At 43.5% G+C, this 23,764-nt stretch overlaps 1 protein-coding gene across 1 annotated transcript; it reads right to left on the bottom strand.

Moving 5' to 3' along the window:
- LOC147432048 (syntaxin-21-like) lies at nt 1-23,764 on the bottom strand. Its single transcript, XM_086491859.1, has 7 exons — nt 23,314-23,764; nt 1,303-1,396; nt 1,068-1,207; nt 896-970; nt 656-813; nt 471-571; nt 1-390 (listed from the first exon to the last, which is right to left on the bottom strand). The coding sequence occupies exons 1-7, from the start codon at nt 23,511-23,513 to the stop codon at nt 325-327; spliced, it is 834 nt and encodes a 277-aa protein (XP_086347985.1). The 5' UTR covers nt 23,514-23,764; the 3' UTR covers nt 1-324.

The following is a 23,764-nucleotide window of genomic DNA, read 5'->3' as shown; positions in this document are numbered from 1 at the left end:
GGAAACTACTACATATAAACTACTGGATTTGTTGATTTTGCTTGAACAGGAACCAGTTTTCCTTAGTCATTGGTTGTATCGACTTGAATCCTACAAATTGTTAGCCCACAATCCTCCACAATTTTATTTCGCACATTGTTACAGAGAGCTTGGAATGTGCATTCTAGAAAGAATAGTAGGGTCGAAACACTCTTTGTTGAATAAAGAGCATGAAGCCATGTTGGCTTGTGGCCAGCTCATACTGCGAGGACAATTATGGCAATAATGAGTGCTGCTCCAAAGATCATATTCAAGAGCCTGATGCCATGTTGGCTTGTGGCCAGCTCATACTGCGAGGACAATTATGGCAATAATGAGTGCTGCTCCAAAGATCACAAGCAGCAAGCAAACCTGCAAGACAAAAACTTGTGGATTGAAATAATGAGTTTAGCCAATGTCATTTTTATGAAAAGGAAATATGAAACATTTACCAAAGAGGAGCTGGATTTCTGACTATCAGCAGCCTTTGAAAGCTGCCTGTTAGCTTGAACTGCAGCTGAATGAGAGCTCCCAATATTCTCCTCGATGTCATCTTAGAAAAGGTATGGATTTCAGGAGAGCAAAAAGCATGACATTTCAGGCACAACATCTACAACCGGAGACAAATCTCACTCACCAATCATTACGCCTTGTTCATGGACTAAAACAGAAAGATCTTTGAAAATCTCATGGACTTCTACTATTTGTTGCTGTACTGCTTCAATTCCTTGACTCCGCTCCTCTATCAAAGCCTCATTGAACAGTCTTTCATTGTCCACTGCAAGCAATTCTTGCCTGCATGGTGAGTTTGGAAATCAATGAACTGCCGATAAACAGTGTCAAAGCTTTAAAAATAAAAAACAAGCAAACCCAATACCTTCTATGCTCAACCAACAAAGCTTGTTCCTCTTCATTACTCTGTTCTGCCAAAGTTCGCTGACCACCACCGTAACTGTCAATGGAAATAAGTGTCTCAATCACGAAGAGTTCACAAGGTTTGTTTTTCTTCCTGTGACACTCAGGGCATCCTTTTTTGATTCAAGAATCACCTGGAAGATACTACCACTTGTGGAACGAATGGTTTGTAGCTTGTTTCAAGCTGAGCAGCAGCCCGTTGCACGCTCTGAAATTCCTTTATTACAGCTTGAAAGTCCTTGGCAAGCTTAGCATTGGCTATCTGCCTGCCACGCTGTAATACAGCATTCATTTGGAGGCTTAATAAAATAGCTTATTACAAACTTTGTTGTTCGATGCGAGATAATCTCATAGTCATAAAACCCTTACATTGACTTTGTTGGCATGATCACTTTCACAAACAGCCTTTAGTGTTGCAGATGTCTCTTCTGTCAAGTTTCCAATATGCTGCCTTATATTGTGTCTGTAACAAAATCATATCGAAGCAGTAAAGCACCTGTGAAATGCTCAAGAGAGCTTGCATGCAAGAAAATAGCCTGCTACACAGACCTTTTTAGGCAGAGTTTTATGCATCAGATATGAGATTAATCACTTGGTGTTGCAAGCCCTATAGAGAAGGTGAAGTGTAGACACTTTCAGCAGACCAATATCCTTGCTTTAAAGGTTTGACACCGATAGGGCACCTGTGTGACTTGCAGGGAAGCTATCACCCCCTTTAAATGTTAAAATCAGCGGTGTGTTGATGTTGCTGATAATGTGGTTTTTCCCTGATTGTGAGCTGAAATGATTCTAATTGTATCTTATATTCCATAAACTCTTAAGACTCTCTAAGAATTTTGCAAAACCATGACATGTGGTCTGTAGAATGCACATTCAAATGGTACCAGAAATTTTACAATTTGTCCATTTTTGCATGATATAGGCCAGCACACTGAAGAAGATAATTCGAAGAAGGTGAAAGAAGAGGCTTGGTAAGAAAATCTCAAATGTTATCGATGGTAGCACAGTACCAAACAATCCTCAATGTAATCCAAACATAAACAGCAATACATTCCCAAACAATAGGGTTAAGTACTAAGCACTTCGGGAATCTGAGTAGAAGAGGATAGAGGTAGATAGTGAATAATTTTGTGCATATGAATTTTTCTTTTTAAATATCAGATCCAATGTTTATGAATGAAAAGGTTGATTTCCCAGTGTGATGCACCATGATAAGAATTTCCTGTCGTCTGAGCAATCGAATAGTAGAATAGTTACCGGACGCAGTGCAAAGCACAAGTTATGTTGTTTTTGATTTCTGAGTTAATGTTTGTCTTCACGTGAGGATGTCCAGGCAAGTGTGCATGTGTAGCTTATACATCAGGCTAACCTTGTGGTGAGTTGTGCAAGGTTAGAACAGCTAGAGTTGCTAAAATAGGCCAAAGGTGTCATTTTGATGTCCAGGGTTTAAATCACAAGGTCAAAATCACCTAGTGATTGTAAAAAAAATGACTTCACTTCTTTGCTTCTTCCCAAATGATAAATACTCTCTCCCATACCTTCTCTCCATCACATACCTTGATAATTCAAATCGACCTCCCCTCACTTGCTTATATACGTGGGTCAATTGTAGAAATGAAGGCTCTCTCTTTTTTTTTCCGCTTTCCCCCTGAAGAAAAGCATACATAGCTGACATTCCATTACTCGATTCCCCCCCCCCCTCTCCCCCCCTAAAGTGCCCAAAATGGTGTCTACCAAGGTCACATGAGAAGCCCATAGGCAATTACAAAGGCTGATGGCAAAAAACATAAAAACTGAAAATACATCAGGGGAAAAAACCCCTCCTAGTGAGGGTAAAATGCGCCTTGGCAACTACTTAGGTGGAAGGACAAAGAGGGAGAGGGTATCCACCAAAGCCTATGAAAGATAGGCACTTCAAACTGCTATGAAGAGGAAAACCACCCAAACAGGTATGGGGCGTAACTGAGAAGCCCTAGACAACATCAAAAGGCACGTTGAGAGGAGACCATTCCATAGGAGGGTGAAGAATGGGAGAGAAGAGGCTGAAGAGGATGACCAAAACTACTGCCACGGAAAGGCGCCCATCCAGAAAAAAGAAAAAGAACCACCAGTGAAAAGCCATGAAGGGAATCAAGGAGACCATTGTCACCAGGTAGCTGCTAATAACCACTACTTCAAGAGGGAGCCGGAAAAGTCGCCGTCATAAGCCAACGGAGAAAACACCTGCAGAGCAAAGCATGAATGAAGAGGAAAAACCACCAGTGAAGTGCCATGAGGGAAATCGAGGAGACAACGGCTCAACCACTAATAAGCACCATCGCATAAGGGAGCTAACAAGGTCGGCATTGAAAGCCAGTACAGCAAACACCAGCAAAGTGAAGGGTGACTGAAGGAAGAGCAGTAACAACGTGAAGAAGACCACCAGTTCAAAGGCAAAAGTAGAGGCTCTCATCACGGTCAAACGCATCAAATTGCTGTCGTTGGGGGGAAACACCACACTGAAGACCCCATTGCAGCCACCCTTGCCAGAGGACAGACTAACTGAAAAGAACAGACTCAAATACATTCAGCACTTCAAAAGAACTGAACACAGAGAGAGAAAAGAAAATCCATGCGGTAGACACGGAGTGGCAGAGTTCCACTCCTAGAAAGCACCAACCTCAAAACCCTCGTGCCCCTTTCAATATATCTTTTGTAATGCTTCGAAAAAATACAATTGTTGGGGCTCTGCTCTGCTTCCACTAAACCTGGAATGCTAGAGCCCCCCCATGTTACATATTTAAAGGCCCTTGGCCTAAAAGCAACTTCCAGTGAGAAGCTATTGCTCCCAAAAGCCCTTGAGCCAAAATATGATTCTGCGTTTTGCAGCAGTTTGTACAGTGCCATGTCAGCCTAGCCCGCGATTACCACTGCGTCTGTACAGTCATGCCACAATAGCACTTCCATGTTTTAGGGATCTGTGCTCTGATTGTTGAGGGTTGCGACCCTAACCTATTGGGGGTGCCGCATCAACATACTTGTGATCTACCCCCCTCTTGAACGAAGAGTAATCGTCCGTGATTAGACATAAAAACTCAATCCGATTCTTTAACAGACACTGCCTTTATGCATACATGCCAATGCCCATCATTACCAAACATCACATTCTCTAGCATGCATTGCACCATACAATTCCACAATCAGATTTTCATCTAGTCATCTCATCCGCATTGGAGCTCTTAGTATTCCGGCGTGGCAATGTTAGCCATCACACCCAGTTCGTGTTTATCTTTAAAGGTGCGTCTCAGAGCACTAAGATCTTCATCTATTCATCTCATCCGCATCGGAGCTCTTCATATTTCGGCGTGGCAATGTTAGCCATCACACCCAGTTTGTGCGTAACTTTAAAGGTGCGTCTCAAAGCACTAAGATCACATACCTAGGCAACCTCATCCAATTTGGACTTATTGATGCACAAGATTCATATGCTTCACAAAATGCTTTACAAATGACACAGAGTTCACATGTGCAAACATATAACATAAAACATCCAGATTCAACCAAATGCTCCTCAGACCGAAGTCTGCGTCGTTTAGAGGGTTGCAAGCACACCTAAACGCCAGACCAAAGTTTGCGTCGTTTAGAGGCCGTATACAACCAAACGCTCTGTTACACGATTGGACACTCCAAGTGTGAAATCAATAGCAACACACAAACAAAAACTTCAAAATCACTGAACTTTAATATATATATATATATATATATATATATATATAGAGAGAGAGAGAGAGAGAGAGAGAGAGAGAGAGACATGGCCTAGCGTAGTTCTGTGCCCAGAGGTATTCGCCTATAAGTCCAGCACCTTTCGGTATTTATTTTTATATTAATGCTTGAGTATTTATTTTTATATTAATGCTTGAGCAAAGTACAAAGTCCGCGGATCCTCTTTGCTCAGTGCTCCGAGACAAATCTGAGGGGGAAGAGAGGCCCTAGTTACAATTTATAGACCCATGGCCTTCTAAAAGTAGTACATGAAAAGCTTTAGGTTCTATAAGCTTCTCAAGCCCAAAAGCGCTCTAGGTAGCCAGCGTAAATCATGGAAATTCAGTGCCACGTCAGCAGCTAGCGCGTTTTGCACGCATCTATACAACTTGCCACGTCAGTAGTCCTCCGCAATTTCTGGCCGTCCGTACAGCTCTGCCACGTCAACACTCTTTACGCATTTAAAAATAATGCCTTGTGTCCCTTGGGCCCCATGGGAAGGGAGCCCCATAAGTTGGAACAACTTATATCTGTCACTTTCCATTTAATCTCGTCTGGGTGGACATGGCACGTCATCATTTTACGGCATACCCCCCTCTTGAAAGAACTATAATCGCCCTCGATTATGCCTACAAAAATCAAGCCACAAACTAGTTCAATAGACACCAATTCTAAGTACCGATGCACTAGACGACACAAATCCAACACTTGCACAAAGACGACAGTCACTGAACATCCACATCACATTCAAATCAAATCACATAAAGTCCATTGAGATCTTGGACTATGATCTCTTAGGAACGTGTTTAAATCGCATCTAAACCCACACCGGATCTCACTCATGTCAGATTTACTAATTCTTATTGCTATCATGTCCGATCTCAAGACCGAAATGCTGCAATCATTTCGTCTTTCAAATGCACTCAGACACGACTCACATGAGAGAGCACACACAGCCGTGATGACATATCTTTCATATTCATATGATATCCAAGTTGACGTGAAAATTTTCTTAAATTTTAACCATGTCCCATGTCATGAGGACGTGGCAACTTGTTGGTTTCTTTTCTATGATTTTTTCTAAAAATTTTGAGACCCTCTTTTTGAAGTTGCAAATGGCCGGACATTGTATGGCCAGTGTAAAACGGTAGTTTCACACGCGGACGAGAAGTTGGTCGGCACTGGAATCCGCGTAATAAAAGGGTGTCTAGGCTCCATTTAGGTCCCCTCGCCGCACTTAACAAGTTGGTGGATACTAGGAAATTAACTCAATAAAGGCACAATGCTAAGGTGGGGTCACCAAGAGAAAATCACCCAAGAACTGGGCTACATTGCATTTTTGGACGTGGTCCCAGTGGTGAAAGATGGTCAAATGACCAGTGAGAGTCCAACGGAAGCATCTCCTAAAATTTAGGAAACTACTATTTTGGGCCATGAAATCTGTTCGCGTCATTAGCTCCAGAATGACAAGAGGAACATTTTATTACTCGGCTGCTAAGTCAACTGACAACCGGTTGAGATATTTTTAGACCAGAAGGTACAAAATGGAAAACCATGCATGAGTGCCACTTGGCACATTTTTGGGCATTTTCCACCTTGAGAGAGAGAGAAGCGTTGAAATAAATGTAGGTGTTGCCATTTTCATCCGAATGGTGTTAATGCAAGTACCAAAGCTATTGTGTAAGCTTTCCCTCTCATGTACAATGTAGTGCAAGAAGTGATGTCCTGCACACTCTACACTGCTCTCTCTTTCCCCTCTGTGCAATTATGTGTGCTCCACAAGAGGGCTCTTCATTTGACCTATGTATAGTTGTGTGGTTTTATGCTTCTATGCCGAGGCAAGAGCCTCTTTGAGCAGGAACGGGAGTAGATAACTGCTACTCCAAAAGCAGGCACCGGTGAGAGTGATAACCTCATCTTACAGGTGCATTTTCAGCGCTGATTATGCGTTGTTTTTGGATTGTTTTGCAGTTGTATGGATGCCAGAAGCATTGGGAACAATGATCCATTGTAAGAGGACAGTTCCGGGAGTGTTTAAGGCTGAAAATAGGGTGAAAGCCAAAGTCTACCGCCCTACGGGCCGGTTTCATGGTTCCGTCGCCGGGACAGAATCACTTTTTCCTTGTTAGGTGCAGCGGAATGAATGTTGTATTTTCTCAAGATTAGTGATCCTTATTGCTCAAGGTTCCTTTTAGTTCTTAGGGAAAGAGAGAGCTTTCCGTCTGTAGAGTGTTGTGGTCACGAACAAAGTGAGTGGATATTGTGCGTGCAAGTGAATGAGACTGAGAGAACGAGAGAGAAGAGATACGACACCGAGAGGTTGTAAAACCCTCCTCCGAAGGCCCCACTCTCGTCGGCGAGAGTGGTCTATGTCTTGATTGCACAAAGGTGTACAATGCGTATGCAATGGACTATGCAATTTGGTCTATGCCGATGACGACGACGACCTCGACGACGACGACGATGACGATGACGACGATGACGATGGCTGAAATCTGAGATCTTCTAATTGCTGAATTTCGGGACTGTTTCGGTGGCTGAAAATGACTGTTTTGGCTGCGTTTTCTTGGCTGAAAAATGAGGTTTCTTAGGGCTGAAAATTGATGGTCTTTATGGGCTGAATCTGCTACACTTTAGGTGAATAATGCCGGTCTTAATTTGCTGCTGAAATCCAAAAACGACAGGGGCTGAAATTGGTCCTTCTGTCGCCGGGGTTCTACAAATGCAAAAACACTAGGCTGATCTGCTGTGTCGTGATGACGCCGGGGCTGATCTGCTGTGCACAAATCGCCAAGGCTGATCTGATGCAAAAACCCTAGGTCTTCTGTGGAGAAAACGCCAGAGTAGTCGCGGGGGTTTGTCTTGCTGAGAAGTTGCCTGTTGAGCAAGGTGCTCTTGCTGCCTCTTCTGCCATTTAGTGCTAACTTGGGTTTGCTTATATAGAAACTTAGCAAAATTGCCCTACCTACTTTTGTAGGAAAGTCACTTAAAAATAATAAGTGAAAATCCCAATAAATAGGAAAATAGGCTAAATGCACTGGAAAATTCCCCTAACTGATGCTAATGGATTCTGATGGGAATTCCGATGGTCATGCTGTGTGCAACCGGAGGATATGCATCTATGCTAAGTGACTGGGCATAAACGCTAGGTCTTCTGTGGAGAAAACGCCAAAGTAGTCGCGGGGGTTGGTCTTGCTGAGAAGTTGCCTGTTGAGCAAGGTGCTCCTGCTGCCTCTTCTGCCATTTAGTGCTAACTTGGGTTTGCTTATATAGAAACTTAGCAAAATTGCTCTACCTACTTTTGTAGAAAAGTCACTTAAAAGTAATAACTGAAAATCCCAATAAATAGGAAAATAGGCTAAATGCACTGGAAAATTCCCCTAACTGATGCTAATGGATTCTGATGGGAATTCCGATGGTCATGTTGTGTGCAACCGGAGGATATGCATCTATGCTAAGTGATTGGGCATGCACGGTCTACGAATAGACTCACGAAAGTGCTAGATCACTGCTAATCTAACTTGATCGGACTGACTGAACCCTGCTGTGGTGTAAGCTTGTTCACGGACACATAGGGTTGGGATGTGTCAGGTGACATCCCCTCCTTTTCAAAGTGAGGTACTAGTACCGAACTGTATGGCGTCGAGGGAGATCGCCAACAGCATCCGGAATCCTGGAAGTCCCCTCTTTGCCGGCCCACTCTGATGTGTGGGTCGTGCGGTACTTGAACTTCATAAAGGTCTGCAACGCTTGCTTCTTTGGGCCGCGCCGAAAGCGACACAAAGTCTTTTGTGGCTCCTTCGATGCTTCAACTTCGTCTAGAGTCATGCTTCTGTCGTCTTCAAGAATCTCCATGGTTGAAAATTCCTGAAACCATCTCCAACACAAAACCATGAACATACCCATTCCATGTAAAGTGAAGGAAAAAAATATTGTCTTCTCTAAAGACTGTGTATGCAATGTAGATGAACATAGAAACGGAGTGACAACCCGTTCATCAAACACATGCAAACAATGCGATCGAATCTTTTCTGTTTGATCGAAATCAATCAACTGTGGCAAATCACAATGGAAATGCCCATGCTTGGTGCTCATACAATCATGTGATCTTTCGGAACTTGTGTCATGCCAAGGAAGAGACATGGAATGCGACTTCCTTACATACAAACTTTTCAGCTTTTCATGAACAATCCGCATACATTCGTGCTCATCCATGAGAGAAACGTACTCAACATACAATATGTCATGCCTAGTAAAAGGGATCAATCACATAACGATGCTGACTAAAATACAAGAAACCTTCACGAATGAAACACTTGAACAATGCGTGCGTATCAATCATGCGAACACATAATACTTCTTGTGAGGGTTCTTTGGACCAAGGCTCGAGAGCCAAGATCGCTTCTTCAAGCTCTATCGAATCTTCTTGTGGGGGTTCTTTGGACCTCGACTCGAAAGTCAAGATCGGATCTTCGTGATTGATTGAATCTACAATGAGGTTAGCTTCGCTAGAAAAAGCATCCACTAACACATCATCCTTGGGAACAATCACATCATCTTCATGCAACTCATCATGCTTGTGAGAAATCACATCTTGATCATGCAAATCATCATGCTTGTCATTGTCATCCAAATCATTGGCATCCAAATCATCATGCTTATCATTGTCATTCAAATCATCATGCAAGTCATTGTCGAGCAAATCATCATCATGCTTCACACAATCATGCAAATCCTGTGTGTCATGCTTGGGAGAAGAAGAGACTGAGAGAGTCTCCTTTTCCCTATCCTGTTGAATCTGTGCCTGTATTCGAGAAAAGAGTCGCAACATCTCTTGCCTTATTTCTTTGTTCTCGCGATCAAACTTGGCTTGCATTTCTTTGTTCTCTAGATCAAATTCTGCTTCTCTTGCTTTGGCTTCCAAGCGTGCTTGCTCGCTCTCACGTGCTATGGTTGCCATTCTTTCTTGGTATTGGCGCTCTATGGCTGCCATGTCTTCTTCGTAGGCTTTTCTTTCTGCTTCTCTTTCTTGGTTTAACTCCTCCATAGGAGTTCGTGCAATCTTTGTCGTAGACGGGGAAGGGTCAGAAAAACCTCATGGTGGGAAAAATTCTTCTTTGCCTCTCTCATGCTCATCACCTCCAAGCGAAGTATCCATTCCGCTTCAAGTGATGACCATTCTGCAATCGTGGGTTCTTGTGGGTTCTTGGGGTCTGGGTTCTTAAGTTCACGAGGAACTTGGGTTCTTGAGGGTCTTGGGTTTTGAAGTTCACGAGGAACTTGGGTTCTTGAGGGTCTTGAGGTCCTTGATCCGTGAGAATCTAGGGTTCTTGAGGTTCTTGAGTCTTGAGGGTCTTGGGTTCTTGGGGTTCTGGAGGGTTTCTTTTGCTTGCAAATTGCGTTGGAGAAGAATCTTCTCTTCACCCGAGTTCTACCCTTTTCTGTGGGCGTATCCCTTGGCGGCCTTGCGCTCACACCAAGGTTGCTTTTTCCCACCTCACGTCGATTGGCCGGCCGCTAAGTGCACGGTCCGCTCTCAATGAGTGAAAAGAGACACAAGGGGAGGCTAGACAAGCCCTTCTTTCTTGGGATTCCTGTCACTCTTCAACAAAACACGATTAGGAATCACCACGCCCAAGTAAACTTGGGTTCGTGCGATCACAACAAGCAAAACAAAATTCTTGTGGTTCTTGTGGTTCTTTCCTTGAGTAATGCAGAACACTTCCAAAGCTCTGATACCAATGTTAGGTGCAGCGGAATGAATGTTGTATTTTCTCAAAATTAGTGATCCTTATTGCTCAAGGTTCCTTTTAGTTCTTAGGGAAAGAGAGAGCTTTCCGTCTGTAGAGTGCTGTGGTCACGAACAAAGTGAGTGGATATTGTACGTGCAAGTGAATGAGACTGAGAGGAGAGAGAAGAGATACGACACCGAGAGGTTGTAAAACCCTCCTCCGAAGGCCCCACTCTCGTCGGTGAGAGTGGTCTATGTCTTGATTGCACAAAGGTGTACAATGCGTATGCAATGGACTATGCAACTTGGTCTATGCCGATGACGACGATGGTGACGACGACGACGACGTTGACGATGGCTGAAATCTGAGATCTTCTAACTGCTGAATTTCGGGACTGTTTCGGTGGCTGAAAATGACTGTTTTGGCTGCGTTTTCTTGGCTGAAAAAAGAGGTTTCTTAGGGCTGAAAACTGATGGTCTTTACGGGCTGAATCTACTACACTTTAGGTGAATAATACCGGTCTTAATTTGCTGCTGAAATCCAAAAACGCCAGGGGCTGAAATTGGTCCTTCTGTCGCCGGGGTTCTACAAATGCAAAAACGCTAGGCTGATCTGTTGTGTCGTGATGACGCCGGGGCTGATCTGCTGTGCACAAATCGCCAAGGCTGATCTGATGCAAAAATGCTAGGTCTTCTGTGGAGAAAACGCTAGAGTAGTCGCGGGGGTTGGTCTTGCTGAGAAGTTGCCTGTTGAGCAAGGTGCTCTTGCTGCCTCTTCTGCCATTTAGTGCTAACTTGGGTTTGCTTATATAGAAACTTAGCAAAATTGCCCTACCTACTTTTGTAGGAAAGTCACTTAAAAATAATAAGTGAAAATCCCAATAAATAGGAAAATAGGCTAAATGCACTGGAAAATTCCCCTAATTGATGCTAATGGATTCTGATGGGAATTCCGATGGTCATGCTGTGTGCAACCGGAGGATATGCATCTATGCTAAGTGATTGGGCATGCACAGTCTACAAATAGACTCACAAAAGTGCCAGATCACTGCTAATCTAACTTGATCAGACTGATTGAACCCTGCTGTGGTGTAAGCTTGTCCACGGACACATAGGGTTGGGATGTGTCACGTGACATTCCTCAAAAAGTGAGCCTCGGTTGGTTTGGTGAAGACTTTGTACAGAGTACAGGAATGCGGGATTAGACTATGGTCGACAAAGGGAAGGGTATTATCGAAGAGGGTTCCTCTTCGAAGGACAGGCAAAAAATTCCTTTAGTGTTTGAGGTTGGCGAGAGTTCACGGCCACCTCGGTCTGTACCTCTTGTTGATGTGAATGTTTCCCCAGTGCAAGGCATTATGACTGGGCAACTTGAAGATGATGATGCGTTCAGGACTCAGTTAGTTGCCGCTGTGAACGTGTTTTCTCGACTGGTACAGAACCCAAGGTTTATGGAGTTTTTGCAAGCGGCACCAGTGCCACAGTAGTCACGGCAACTCACACAACCCGTGGAGCCTGTTGAGGCTCAAGCCCAAGTACTTCATGCGTCTCAGCAGGAGAGGGAGCACTCGCATGTTTAGAGTCAAAGGCTTCAAAACAGGTTCCTTTCGTCCATGAACAAGCGGTTAGGACGCCTATTTTATAGGCTTTGCCAGTTCGGCCCGCCACATTTCCAAGCCCGCATGTTGCGTTATAGGGGCAACAAACCAATTTCCAAGCAATGCATTAGGTTTTTCCACCACCCACGGTACATCCTGGGTATTTCGCGAGTGGATCAGTGTTCGAGAGTATGACTGGTTATGCGCCTGGAAACCAGCATTATATGCCAGGAATAGTGTTTGGGGGTATGCAAGGCATGATGCCAAACCCCATGAATGGTAGCATCGGCATGCAACAAGGCTTTCAGAGCAACCAGGGCCAGTTTGGGAGGTGCCAAAGGGTAATTTTGGCATGGTTGGTTTTTCTGGACAGCAGTCAGATATGGCACCTATGACGCAAAATATCAATGGCCAAGACGCACCGATGATCCCTATCATAGTGCCCATGTTGCAGGCAATTCACTGTGACAATTTGGGGGCACTGGAGAAACCAAAAGCATAGAAAGAAGGTGGTGCAACTGTTAAGTTTGAAACTTTCAGCGGCTTTGAGGATAAGACAAAGGCTCTCACTTCCTCTAGCAGTATGATACAACTTATGCGGGGGGGAATTTTACAAAGGCCTCCAAGGTCAAGAAAGCTGCCACCTTCTTGAAAGGCAACGCGCTTACATGGTGGACGACCCTCTTGATGCAAGGACAGGCACCCGCCACATGGATATACTTCAAGCAAATGTTTGCATCTGCGTGGCTGTCAAATGAATTTGAAGCCGGTGTCATGACGGATTGGCACCAACTCACTGCGGCTACTTGCAAGAGCCTACATGAGTACAATAGGAGGTTTTGTAAATCATTGCTCTCAGTAACCTCCTACAGGTTCGTGCCATTGACAGAGCAGATAGAGAAGTATTGTTGTGGGTTGCCTAAAGGGCTTCGAGATTACTGTACAAAGAACAGAGTGGCTACCCTCACCAACTTATGAAAGTTGCCGACACTGGTCTTGCCTTGTTGAAGGGAGAGGACAGCGGATTTCCGGGCAACGTAAAAGGCAAAGCGGCTCCTGAAGCATCACAAGGGTCAGAAAAGGACAACAAGGATAAGGACTCAGCAGGGACTTCTAGAGTGCAGGCAAAGAAGCCAAAAAGGAAGCCTTCCGTGCGCAAGTAGCTCGAGGAAAAAAAGGTCTTGATGGCTGAAAATAAATGCTTTTTATGCGAGCAGCCTGGTCACTTTACTGCAGATTGTCCACAAACGAAAAGGCCAGATGATTCGGATGATAAAGAAGATAAGAAAGGAAAGAAGCCTAAGCCCATGGCAGGTTTGGTGCCAGATGTGGTGGGTGATAGGCCAAACACAGATGCCAGTGAGTTATGCAGAGCATGGGGTAAAGTCATAGATCAGATGGCACTCATCTTCTTTGATCCAGGTGCCAAAGCAAACTTTATCTTACCAGAGTTAGCTATGAAGTTGGGCATCAGAGCTGAAGAGATGGGGTACACAGCAGAGGCAAGGTTGGCATGTCCTGGCTACTCAGAGTTTGTTACTCCTATCATTGGAAAGTTGCATTTGCATATTTAGTCGTATGTGGACACAGAAGAATCATGCCATTGGAAGGGTGCGATGTGCTACTGGGAATTCCGTGGATGTTCCGAACACATGGCGTGCTGGATGTCTGCGACAAGGCGATCACCCTTCAACATAGGGGCAAAACTGATGTTTTGAAAGTAAAGCTTAAAGGGGAGTCTATCCCTACTGTATCTGCTTCAACTATCACTTCTGTAATTCAAAATTATCTTTCTGTGTACTAGATCTTTGCAGGTGATGTTTCAGATAATTGTCAGTCAAATTTATCTGTGTTAGATAAAGAAAGGTCATCATTTTTGTGAGAGTTTAGTGACTGTTTTTCTGATTCATTACCGTTGCAATTACTGCCGGAGAGGCCTGAGGACCATGCGATAGATTTGGTGCCAGGGTGTAGCCCAGCGAACAGACCTCCTGAGTCCCTACAGGGTTAGTGTGGCGCAACAGAAAGAGATTAGGGCCAAGTAGAGGATCTTTTAGAGAAGGGGCTGATTCAACCTAGTTCTTCACCTTTATGCTCCCCACTGCTTTTAGTGCAGAAGAAAGATGGCTCTTCGCGCATGTGTATTGACTACCGTGCGTTGAATAAGAATACTATCAAGAACAGGTTTCCTATCCCAAGGATTGATGATATTCTTGACCATTTAGAGAGTGATGCAATTTTCAGCAGGATAGACCTCAAGAGTGGGTACCATCAGATTCGTATAAGGCCAGAGGATGTGCAGAAGATTGTGTTTAGAACGACATTTGGTCTTAAAAATGCTACTGCCACGTTCAATAGAATGATGGACAGGATTTTCTGCTCGCATCAAAAGTTTGTTGGCACATTCTTTGATGACATGATAGTCTATTCGAAGAATGAAGAGGAGCGTAGACGTCACTTGACCATTGTGTTCGGAGAGTTACCCAGTCACAGGTTTCTTATCAATCCTAAGAAAAGTGAATTCTTCTTGGAAGAGATCCACTTTCTTGGCCACATAGTGTCAAAGGATGGTGTTCGAATGGATCCCGCAAAGGTTGAAGCTATTAAGACATGGCCAGACTTAAGAGACTGTGCACGATGTCCGAAGCTTCTTGGGATTGTGCTCATACTTTAGAAGGTTTATCAGGAATTTTGCAGAGATAGCTTCACCTCTTCACGCTTTGCAAAAGAAAGAGGTCACTTTCAGATGGACCCAAAAACACATTTCAACTTTCAGTCTCTTAAAGGAAAAGTTGACTCAGATCCCGTGATTGTTTTACTAGATCTCAGCAAGTCATTTGTGGTCCAATATGACGCGTGTGGCAATAGCATTGGAGCAGTGCTATGCAAGATGGTCAGGTAGTAACTTATGAGAGCACAATTTTGCAAGGGCCAGAGAAGACTATGCAACTCTATGAGAAAAGAGTTATTGGCCATCATTTATGGCTCTCTAGCTGGAAGCACTACCTGTTAGGTGTTGAATACGTTGTCCAGACAGACCATCAGACCTTGCGATACTTCTTAACACAGTCAAAGTTATCCGAAAAGCATATGCGATGGGCAAACATTCTTTCTATGTTCCACTTCTAGATTATGCATGTGGAAGGCAAGAAGAATGTGGTGGCTGATGCGTTATCAAGGAATCCACAAATTTCAGCTGTGTCAATTCCTTATCATCATGAACTTGATGACATGAAGAAACAATATGCTACAGATGAAGACTTCGCAACGATTTTTGAACAGTTGCAAGAAGGGCAACATCATCAGCACTACCTCCTCAGAGACGGTTTTATGATGATGCATGGCAGACTTCGTGTCACTCAGTCATTGCAACACAAGGTCATGGTAGAAAGTCATGTCCCACCGTATGCAGGGCATCGTGGTATAATGTATTGATGCGACAGTTGAAGCGATAGAGACATTCTTTTATTGGCCTACCTTGAAGAGAGATGTGGATGCCTTTGTGCGAACATGCGTGATTTGCCAAAAGGTCAAGTTTGACAAGCAAAAGGCACCAGGGTTGTTACAGTCATTGCCGATTCTGGATTAGCCATGGGAAAGCATTGCTATGGACTTTATCTTTGATTTTCCAAGAACGCCGACGCAGAATGATGGTATATGGACCATTATTTGCAGGTTCAGCACGCAAGCCCATTTTATTCCTATCCAAGAAGAAGATAAAATATGCCCAAATGGCACGGTTGTTTATGTACAATGTGTTTAAGTACCATGGCATGCCACAATCGATTGTTAGTGATCGTGATCCTCGCATGACAAGTTTGTTTTGGAGAGGATTGTTTGAGAACATGGGCAATACACTCAAGTTCTCATCTTCATTTCATCCGCAAATTGATGGACAATCAGAAGAGGCTAATTCTATTGTCTTGGATCTGCTGAAGTGTTATGTGTTAGATAACAAAGGCAAGTGGGAACGGTATTTGCCTATGCTTGAGTATGCGTATAACAATACAGGGCATTCGTCAACTGGCAAGGCACCTTTTGAGATTGTTGAAGGTGGCAAAAAGGTTCCTCCCATTTTGCATACAAAGGACAAGATCTTTGAGGCAGATCGATATGTCCAAAACATGGATGAAATGTATAAGAAAATTAAAGTTGTCTTAGAGAAGACTCAGGCCAAACAGAAAAGAGTTGTTGATCGTCACCGTCGTGAATTCTTGTTTTCACCTGGTGATTGGGTTCTATTGCAGTTTGAAAAGGCAAGGTTAAAGAAAACAAGGGGCAAGGAACGCCTGTTTCCTAAGCTCAGTATGCATTACTATGGGCCTTTTTAAGTGCTTGATAAGATCAGCTATATTGCTTACAGGCTGAAATTGCATGCGCTTGGAAGATTCATAATGCGTTTCACGTGAGTCTTCTAAGACCCTTCGTGGGTGATGTGCTAGAAGATATGCCAGATGAAGACCAGCTAGAAGTTGAGGAACTTGATGAAATTTTGGTTCCTGAGCAGATGTTGGCACATAAGGAAAGAAAAGTTACGGGACAAGTTGCAAGACGCTATTTGATGAAATTCAAGAACTATCCACCTATGGATCAGAGTCACCAATTGTATTGCAGCTTTACCTTGAGGCCTTTGGGTTACAGCCTACCTATGCCCTAACACAACGTGTGCAAAGGAGGGGTAATGATAAAGCTAGCACATCAAATGTACATATGGATTCAGTGTATAGAAGTGTCCATCGCTCTTAAAGTGTTAAATGTACAATGTTCACTTCTATCATAGATAAAAATGACAAAGTATGAAGGTCTCATTAAGTCATTTATATCCATGTGTTATGATCTTTCTTGCGGATACATGAAATAATAAAAGGGTGCTAACAACACAAGATCATCAATGGCATGTATTTATGGTATGCAATCGAGGACGTTTGTGATTTCAAGAGGGGGGTATGTCACGAGGACATGGCAACTGCTAACCTAGTTGTTGGTTTCTTTTGATGATTTTTATTTAATTTTTGAGACACTCTTTTTGAAGTTGCAAATGGCCGGACATTGTATGGCCAATGTAAAACGGTAGTTTCACCCGTAGACGAGAAGTTGGTCAGCATTGGAATCCGAGTAATAAAAGGGTGTCTAGGCTCCATTTAGGTCCCCTCGCCACACTTAACATGTTGGTGGATACTAGGAAATTAACTCAATAAAAAAGGCACAGTGCCAAGGTGGGGTCACCAAGAGAAAATCACCCCAGAGCTGGGCTACATTGCATTTTTGGATGTGGTCCCAGTGGTGAAAGATGGTCAAATGACTAGTGAGAGTCCAATGGAAGCATCTCCTAAAATTTAGGAAACTGCTATTTTAGGCATGAAATCTGTTTGCGTCATTATGTCACAAAAATACGAAATCCTAAACTGACTTTTAATTGAATTTCAAATATTCAAGAGAATTAGAGAGAGAGAGAGAGAGGAAAAGCTTGATACTTCATTGGGGATCAGAAGATGGACTGGTCTCCCCCATAAATAGATTATCTTTATTACTAAGGGAGAATCTTTACAAGCAAAACGGTGCAATAGCCCGTCCTCTATTCTTTCTTTTCTGCTTCTGATTTAGAGAGTGCGAAAGCTATTCTGTGGATACTGAGAGGATTTTCCCTTTGCAATAAGATTTTGGGAAGCTCTCAAAAACGAGAGTCTATCGTCCACAAAACTCAACGGAAGCTCTCAAAAATGAGAGTCTACCTTCCGCTAACTGTGTCCCTTTATGCATAATCATTCCTGCAACAAAAAAAAGGGAGAAACTCGCAAAATGCACGCACACATGCTTGCTGTAATTTTCTGCACATAACCTGAAAATGTTAACTGAGCACCTTCCAAAGCCGAAATAGAGATCTTTTTCGCGATGGAATCGCACCAAACTTTGTGTACACGTAATGTAGGTAGAGAAGAACTAGATTCTATGTGTATTTTGCTAAAATTCACCCTAAAAGAGATGATTAGGGGCTGAAAACAGAGAATTTACAGCCACCACACTCTACGAAAAGAGCGCCTGCTGCTGCGACTTCTCGCGATGAAACTTCACCAAAAGCTGGCTATGGCTATGAGAACCCTTGTTCTAGACAATGGGAGCACGAGGCCACCACATATGTCGCAAGGGACTGCTCTCAAGCTTCCAAGGAGGACTCCAATGCGAAGAGCATACTCACAATAAGGGGGGGTAGGAGCACTGCCAACACTGAGAAACGGGGGAGGAGGGGCTCTTATCAAGCCAGTAGGAAGAGAGAGAGTGTGAGAGTGAGAGTGAAAGAGCTAGTTTTGGATTGGTAAGTGTGCCACTTAGCACACTTAACTTAATAACTTAAAAACCTTTCAACTTTCACTTTTAAAAATTCGCACACTCTTAATGAAATGTGCAAATTGAACCACAACTGCACACATAGATGCAACCAATGAAAATGTTAGCGCAATGCCGTACCGACACTGCTCTGGCATTACCCGTTCGCACTTGTCCGACCATTTGGTCCAACGCAAATCATTTAAAATAATTCAATTGACTTATCCTAAGGCCGTAAAAATAGTTCAAGCCTTAGGGTTATTGTTGTTCTAAGGACCCCATCTCATTCCTATGCTTGCACTAGCGCGCATAATTTTCCGAGCCTGAAATCTGAGGCTACTATCTACTCCTTCATTGGAGACCCGATTTCCCAATCACTACGGCTTCAGGGTATTTTCTGCTAGGGTCTCCCTGAGGTGCTTTGGCCCAAACTTGGGCGCACCTAAGGCCCCAGAACTACTAGATCTATTGTGATGTGCACATAACTAATTAGATAATTCTTTTCTCGTAAATAAATTAATTATTTACAAAGTCTGACATAGTTACATCCCTCTTGGTTCTAAACAGTTGACATCAACTGTAGAGCGTCAACATAACTATACAAGATGTCTGGGTAGTCCTTGAGATCGGACTCAGTCATCCACTTTGCATCTAAAGGGGTGTAATTCTTGAACTTGACTAAAAACTTTCGATGTAGGCTCCCAGACTTTAGTTGTCTCTCAGAGTGGTGTATTATCTGTTCAGGTTGAAGGATTTCCTCGATCTCTTCGACTTCTGGAGGATCTTCTTGTACCGGCGCCGCTAGAGGAGGTCCAACATATGGTCGGAGGAGACTTACATAAAAGCATTATGGATGCGCCAATGAGGAGACAAACCCAATCTAAAAGTCACGTCATTGACTTTATCTGTAATCTTGAAAGGGCCGTAAACTCTATGGGAAAAGTTTAACAACTTTCACTTTCCCTTTTCCGACCCGCTTTTTCAATCTAGCTTTCTCAAACTTTAGTAGGACATATTGTCCATTTTCAAGATAGAGATTCCTTCTGTGCTTGTCTGCTTTTCTCTTCTATTGCTCGAGTACGAAGAATCGATTGCTTTACTTGTTGATAGGTAATATCAATATTGCGCACAAATTCATCTGCGACGAAGATGTTTTCTTTGGTAGCCATAATAGGAAGTAAGAGTGGCTTCCCATAAATAATTTCGAAGGGAGCTTTATCAGTTGAGGAATGCATGGTATTATTATATGCAAACTAAACCAACGGTAAGTATTGTTCCCATTTGGATTGCTGTTCCGAAGCATAGCACTTGAGGAGGTCTAAAACAATGGCATTAGCGATTTCGCTTTGACCATCTGTTTGAGGATGATAAGCTGATGAAAAATCAAGCTTAGTTCCCAAGTTCTCGAACAATGCCTGGCAAAATAAACTAGTCATGCGAGGATCCCTATCGCTGACAATAGTCTTTGGTAATCCATTGTGTTTAAAAATCTGGGTTAGAAATATTCTAGCCATGTGATCAGCCTTGATCGTCTTCTTAACTAAAATAAAATGTGCTTGCTTACTAAATCTGTCTACTATAGTCCAGATTGCATCATTTCCATTCTTGGATCTAGGAAGATCTGTAACAAAATCCATGGCAATACTGTCCCAGGGCGTGTTAGGCACAGGGCGTGTTAGGCACAGGGAGTGACTGAAGCTTACCATAAACTTTATGTCTGTCATATGTTACTTTTTGGCAGACTAAACACTAGCGTACATATTTTTAAATGTCCGAACGGAGTGTTGGCCAAAAGAAATATCTTTCGAGGGCACTAGTGGCAGCGGCAATTCCCCGATGCCCGCCATAAGGAGAATTATGTGCATCATCCATCACCTTCTGTCGTAAGGACTGAGCGATGAATATTGCTTGTTGACGATAGAGCGTATTATCCCTAATCGAATAAGGTGGCCTTGAGTGACCAGCTTGAAGATCTGCCCAAATTGTAAAGAAGTCTGGATCTTGAGGATACATCTCATTGAGAGATTCTAGTTCCTCATGATAAATTGTTGTCAATGCATTGATCTTTGGACGCCTGGAGAGAGTATCTGCAACTGCATTCTTTGTTCCAGAAGTATGTAAAATCTGAAAATGGAACGAAAGAAAGTTGGCCCATCTCATCTGCTTTTCTGTTCAAAAGCTTGTTTTTGCCTAGGTCCCCAATGGAATGGAATCCGCTTCTTTGTCAGATCATGGAGAGGATCTGCTTTGGCGGCAAAGGCTCGAATGAAGCGCCGATTATAGGAACAGAGGCCAAGAAAACTTCGTACGTCATGTACTGTAGTTGGCATAGGCCAGTCTACAACTGCTTGAATTTTATCAAGGTCCATTCTCACCTGGTTGTGAGATACTATATGGCCCAAGTAGTGAATTTCTTTTAGAAAGAACTCACTCTTCTTAGCATCCACAAATAATTTGTGTTTGCGTAATTCTTCAAACACTAATGTGAGATGCTGATAGTGTTCTTCTTCCGTCTCTGAGAAGATTAAGACGTCATCAAAGAAAACTCCTGTAAATCTTCTATAGGAGTGAAAGATTCTATCCATCATTCTGTTGAATGTGGCTGATGCATTAGTGAGTCAAAAGGCATCACTAAGAATTCATACAACCCGAAGGTTGTTCTAAATGAAGTCTTATGCACATCCTGAGGAGCTATGCGGATTTGATGATACCCGCTCTTCAAGTCTATACGACTAAAGACACTTGCTCCTTGTAACTTATCAAGAATGTCATCAATCCGAGGGATTGGGAATCGATTCTTGATTGTGATCTTATTTAAAGATCTGTAGTCTATGCACATGCGGAATGTGCCATCCTTTTTCTGTACTAGCAAGACAGGTGAACAATATGGAGAAGTACTAGGCCTATTAGACACTTCTCCAAAAGTTTGTTGACCTGTTTGAGGATTTCCTCTTGCTGCATTAAACTAACTCGATAAGGGGGCTGATTTGGAGGAGAACTTCTTGGGATCAAATCAATTGTATGATCCTCAGGTCGAGAAGGTGGGAGTTCAATTTGGAAGTTCGTCTGCAAAACAACCTTCAAAACTTTCTAATAACTTAAGTCTTTTTCGCTCTAAAAAGAAAGAAAGTTGTGAAGCGGACACGTCTCTCTCTCTTGCAAAAATCAAGTACGCTGAAACACACTTTTTCATTACTTTCTTGATTGCCATGTGATTGGCGATGGGGATACGCCAATCACCTGCATCCGCAAGTACAAGATATTCCTTTCCTTTATGATCAAAGGATAAAGTTTTCTGAACATAGTCAGGAATGGGATGCATCTTGTAGTGCGAAGGCATTCCCAAGATGACATCGCATCCTTCAAGTGAAGCTAATAAGAAAGACCCTTGATCTTTGTAGTTGTCGACCTTTAAATTCAACTTCCCTATGATTGGACTAGAGCTGGAGTTCTGCCCTTTGAAAACAGATTGTGCTTGAATAGAAACTCCAAAACGGTTGGACTGTAAATTCAAGTCATCAGCTAGCTTTGTAGAGATGAAATTGTCTGTATTGCCAGGATCAAACAAAATAAGAGCCCGTTGGTTGTTGATACTACCCATGCTTTGAGAAGAGCTCTTTCTTTTTCATCCTTGGTTGTATTCCCCTGTACATCTGGGACTGCATTAGAAGAGGGTGGTTGCGGGGTTTTGGTAGGGCAATCACCCTTCATATGTCCAATTTGTCCACACTTGAAGCATCTTCCTTTGCTGATGTAGGTTCTCAATTCAACACGAGAGAGATATTTCCCTTTCTTGGACTGATTTGGCTTTGCTTCTGCATCGGAGGCGGTTCTTTTCTTCTTTTGAGAAGAAGAAGTAGAGGTAGGCTGCTCATGGAGAGCCTTCTACTTGGCATGATAGTTGCTTTGCTCCATCTTCCTGGAAGTACCCTTGTCATGTATTCCATCAGCTATGCGAGCTGATTCCATAAGTATCTGCAAGTTACCTCTAGGGTAAAGCTTCATAGCCTTTTGCAAGGCTTCATACAATCCTGCTTCAAACTTGCGTATCTTCTCCAAATCTTCAATCTTCTTGAATGGAGTGACTTTCAAGAGAATGTCCCAAAACCTATCCACATAGCATGGAACAGTTTCGTTCTCTGACTGTGGGGGCAGCTGCAACTACGGTGTAGAGAGGGTCAAGTGAAGGGGCCATGATACCGAGGACGCCGCCAGGGCAGCCCCCACTCCTCTAGGTGGCTAAAATGTTCTCACGGAGTCAAAAGCAAGAAGCGCAAGTTAATTGATGTAAGGAGGAAGATCAACAAGGAGCAAAGCTTCTACCTCGGGATAACCAGCCTCATCTATAAGTGACATGGGTGGGGGGAGACGGATCAACGATCGAGGGATGCCAAACACACACGGGCCTCTTCTACACTGTTGGATGACGTGGACACCTGCATACACGTGGTAAATTCAGCTGATCGTACCATTATATCAATGAACCAAAGCAGGCATTGTCGGATAGGTCGCCTCTGTCACACGGCAGTAAGGTTCAATGGTTGAGTACTGCAGGGCGCCTCAGGATCAGACACACTTTTGGTTTGCCTCACCTCTCCCCACCTCGAGATCAGCACATCGCCTCATCGACATTGATCCTTGATTTACATCCAAGTCACTTATGATGAGGGATAGCTAGAGCCTTCACATATTTGTCAAGGAAAAGGAAACGACTAGAGGTATCACGTTCAATCTATCACTTCACGCATCCCAGATGGCATGATGAGCACAAATCCACAACGGCCTTGTTTACAGACGCATTTTCCAGAGAGGTTATTCTTCAGGCTCTCCGTTGAACAGCTACATCATGGTCACCGATATTCTTGTGTTGACGAACGTCCAAGCGACAAGCTCCTGGCACATAACGAAGGCTCGCAAGTGTTGTGTGTGTGTGTGTGTGTGTGTGTGAGAGAGAGAGAGAGAGAGAGAGAGAGAGAGAGAGAGTACAGTTTGAGGCGTAGTTGAGCGTTGTCCTTGGGGGTGCCGAGGGAATTGACAAGACGTCTGAAATTGGAGACGGCGGTATTAATCTGGAAGATAACGGCAGCTAAGGACTGGCGAGGATCTTGCTGCTGTTGTTGTTGCTCATCCCTTCTGCTCACCAACTCCTGGAAACTCATCGTCGCCCTCACTTGAGCCGCGCGCATGCTCGTAATGCTTTGAATGAGGAATTGAAATTCACAGGAAGCTGCTCACCAACTCCTGGAAACTCATCGTCGCCCTCACTTGAGCCGCGCGCATGCTCGTAATGCTTTGAATGAGGAATTGAAATTCACAGGAAGGAGGTACTTAGACTGGGTTCAGACTACGCGCCAGCAGGTCAGTCTGAAGTTCTGAACCCAAGATGTCAGATGTCAGTTCAGACTGCTCATGGGCCGTTGTGCACTCTCGACTATAA

The sequence above is a fragment of the Adiantum capillus-veneris genome, chromosome 20 (assembly GCF_014529385.1).
Source record: "Adiantum capillus-veneris isolate H3 chromosome 20, ASM1452938v2, whole genome shotgun sequence".
Taxonomy (NCBI): domain Eukaryota; kingdom Viridiplantae; phylum Streptophyta; class Polypodiopsida; order Polypodiales; family Pteridaceae; genus Adiantum; species Adiantum capillus-veneris.
The sequence above is the reverse complement of the archived record's forward strand: the minus strand, read 5'-3'. Positions and strand labels throughout refer to the sequence as shown.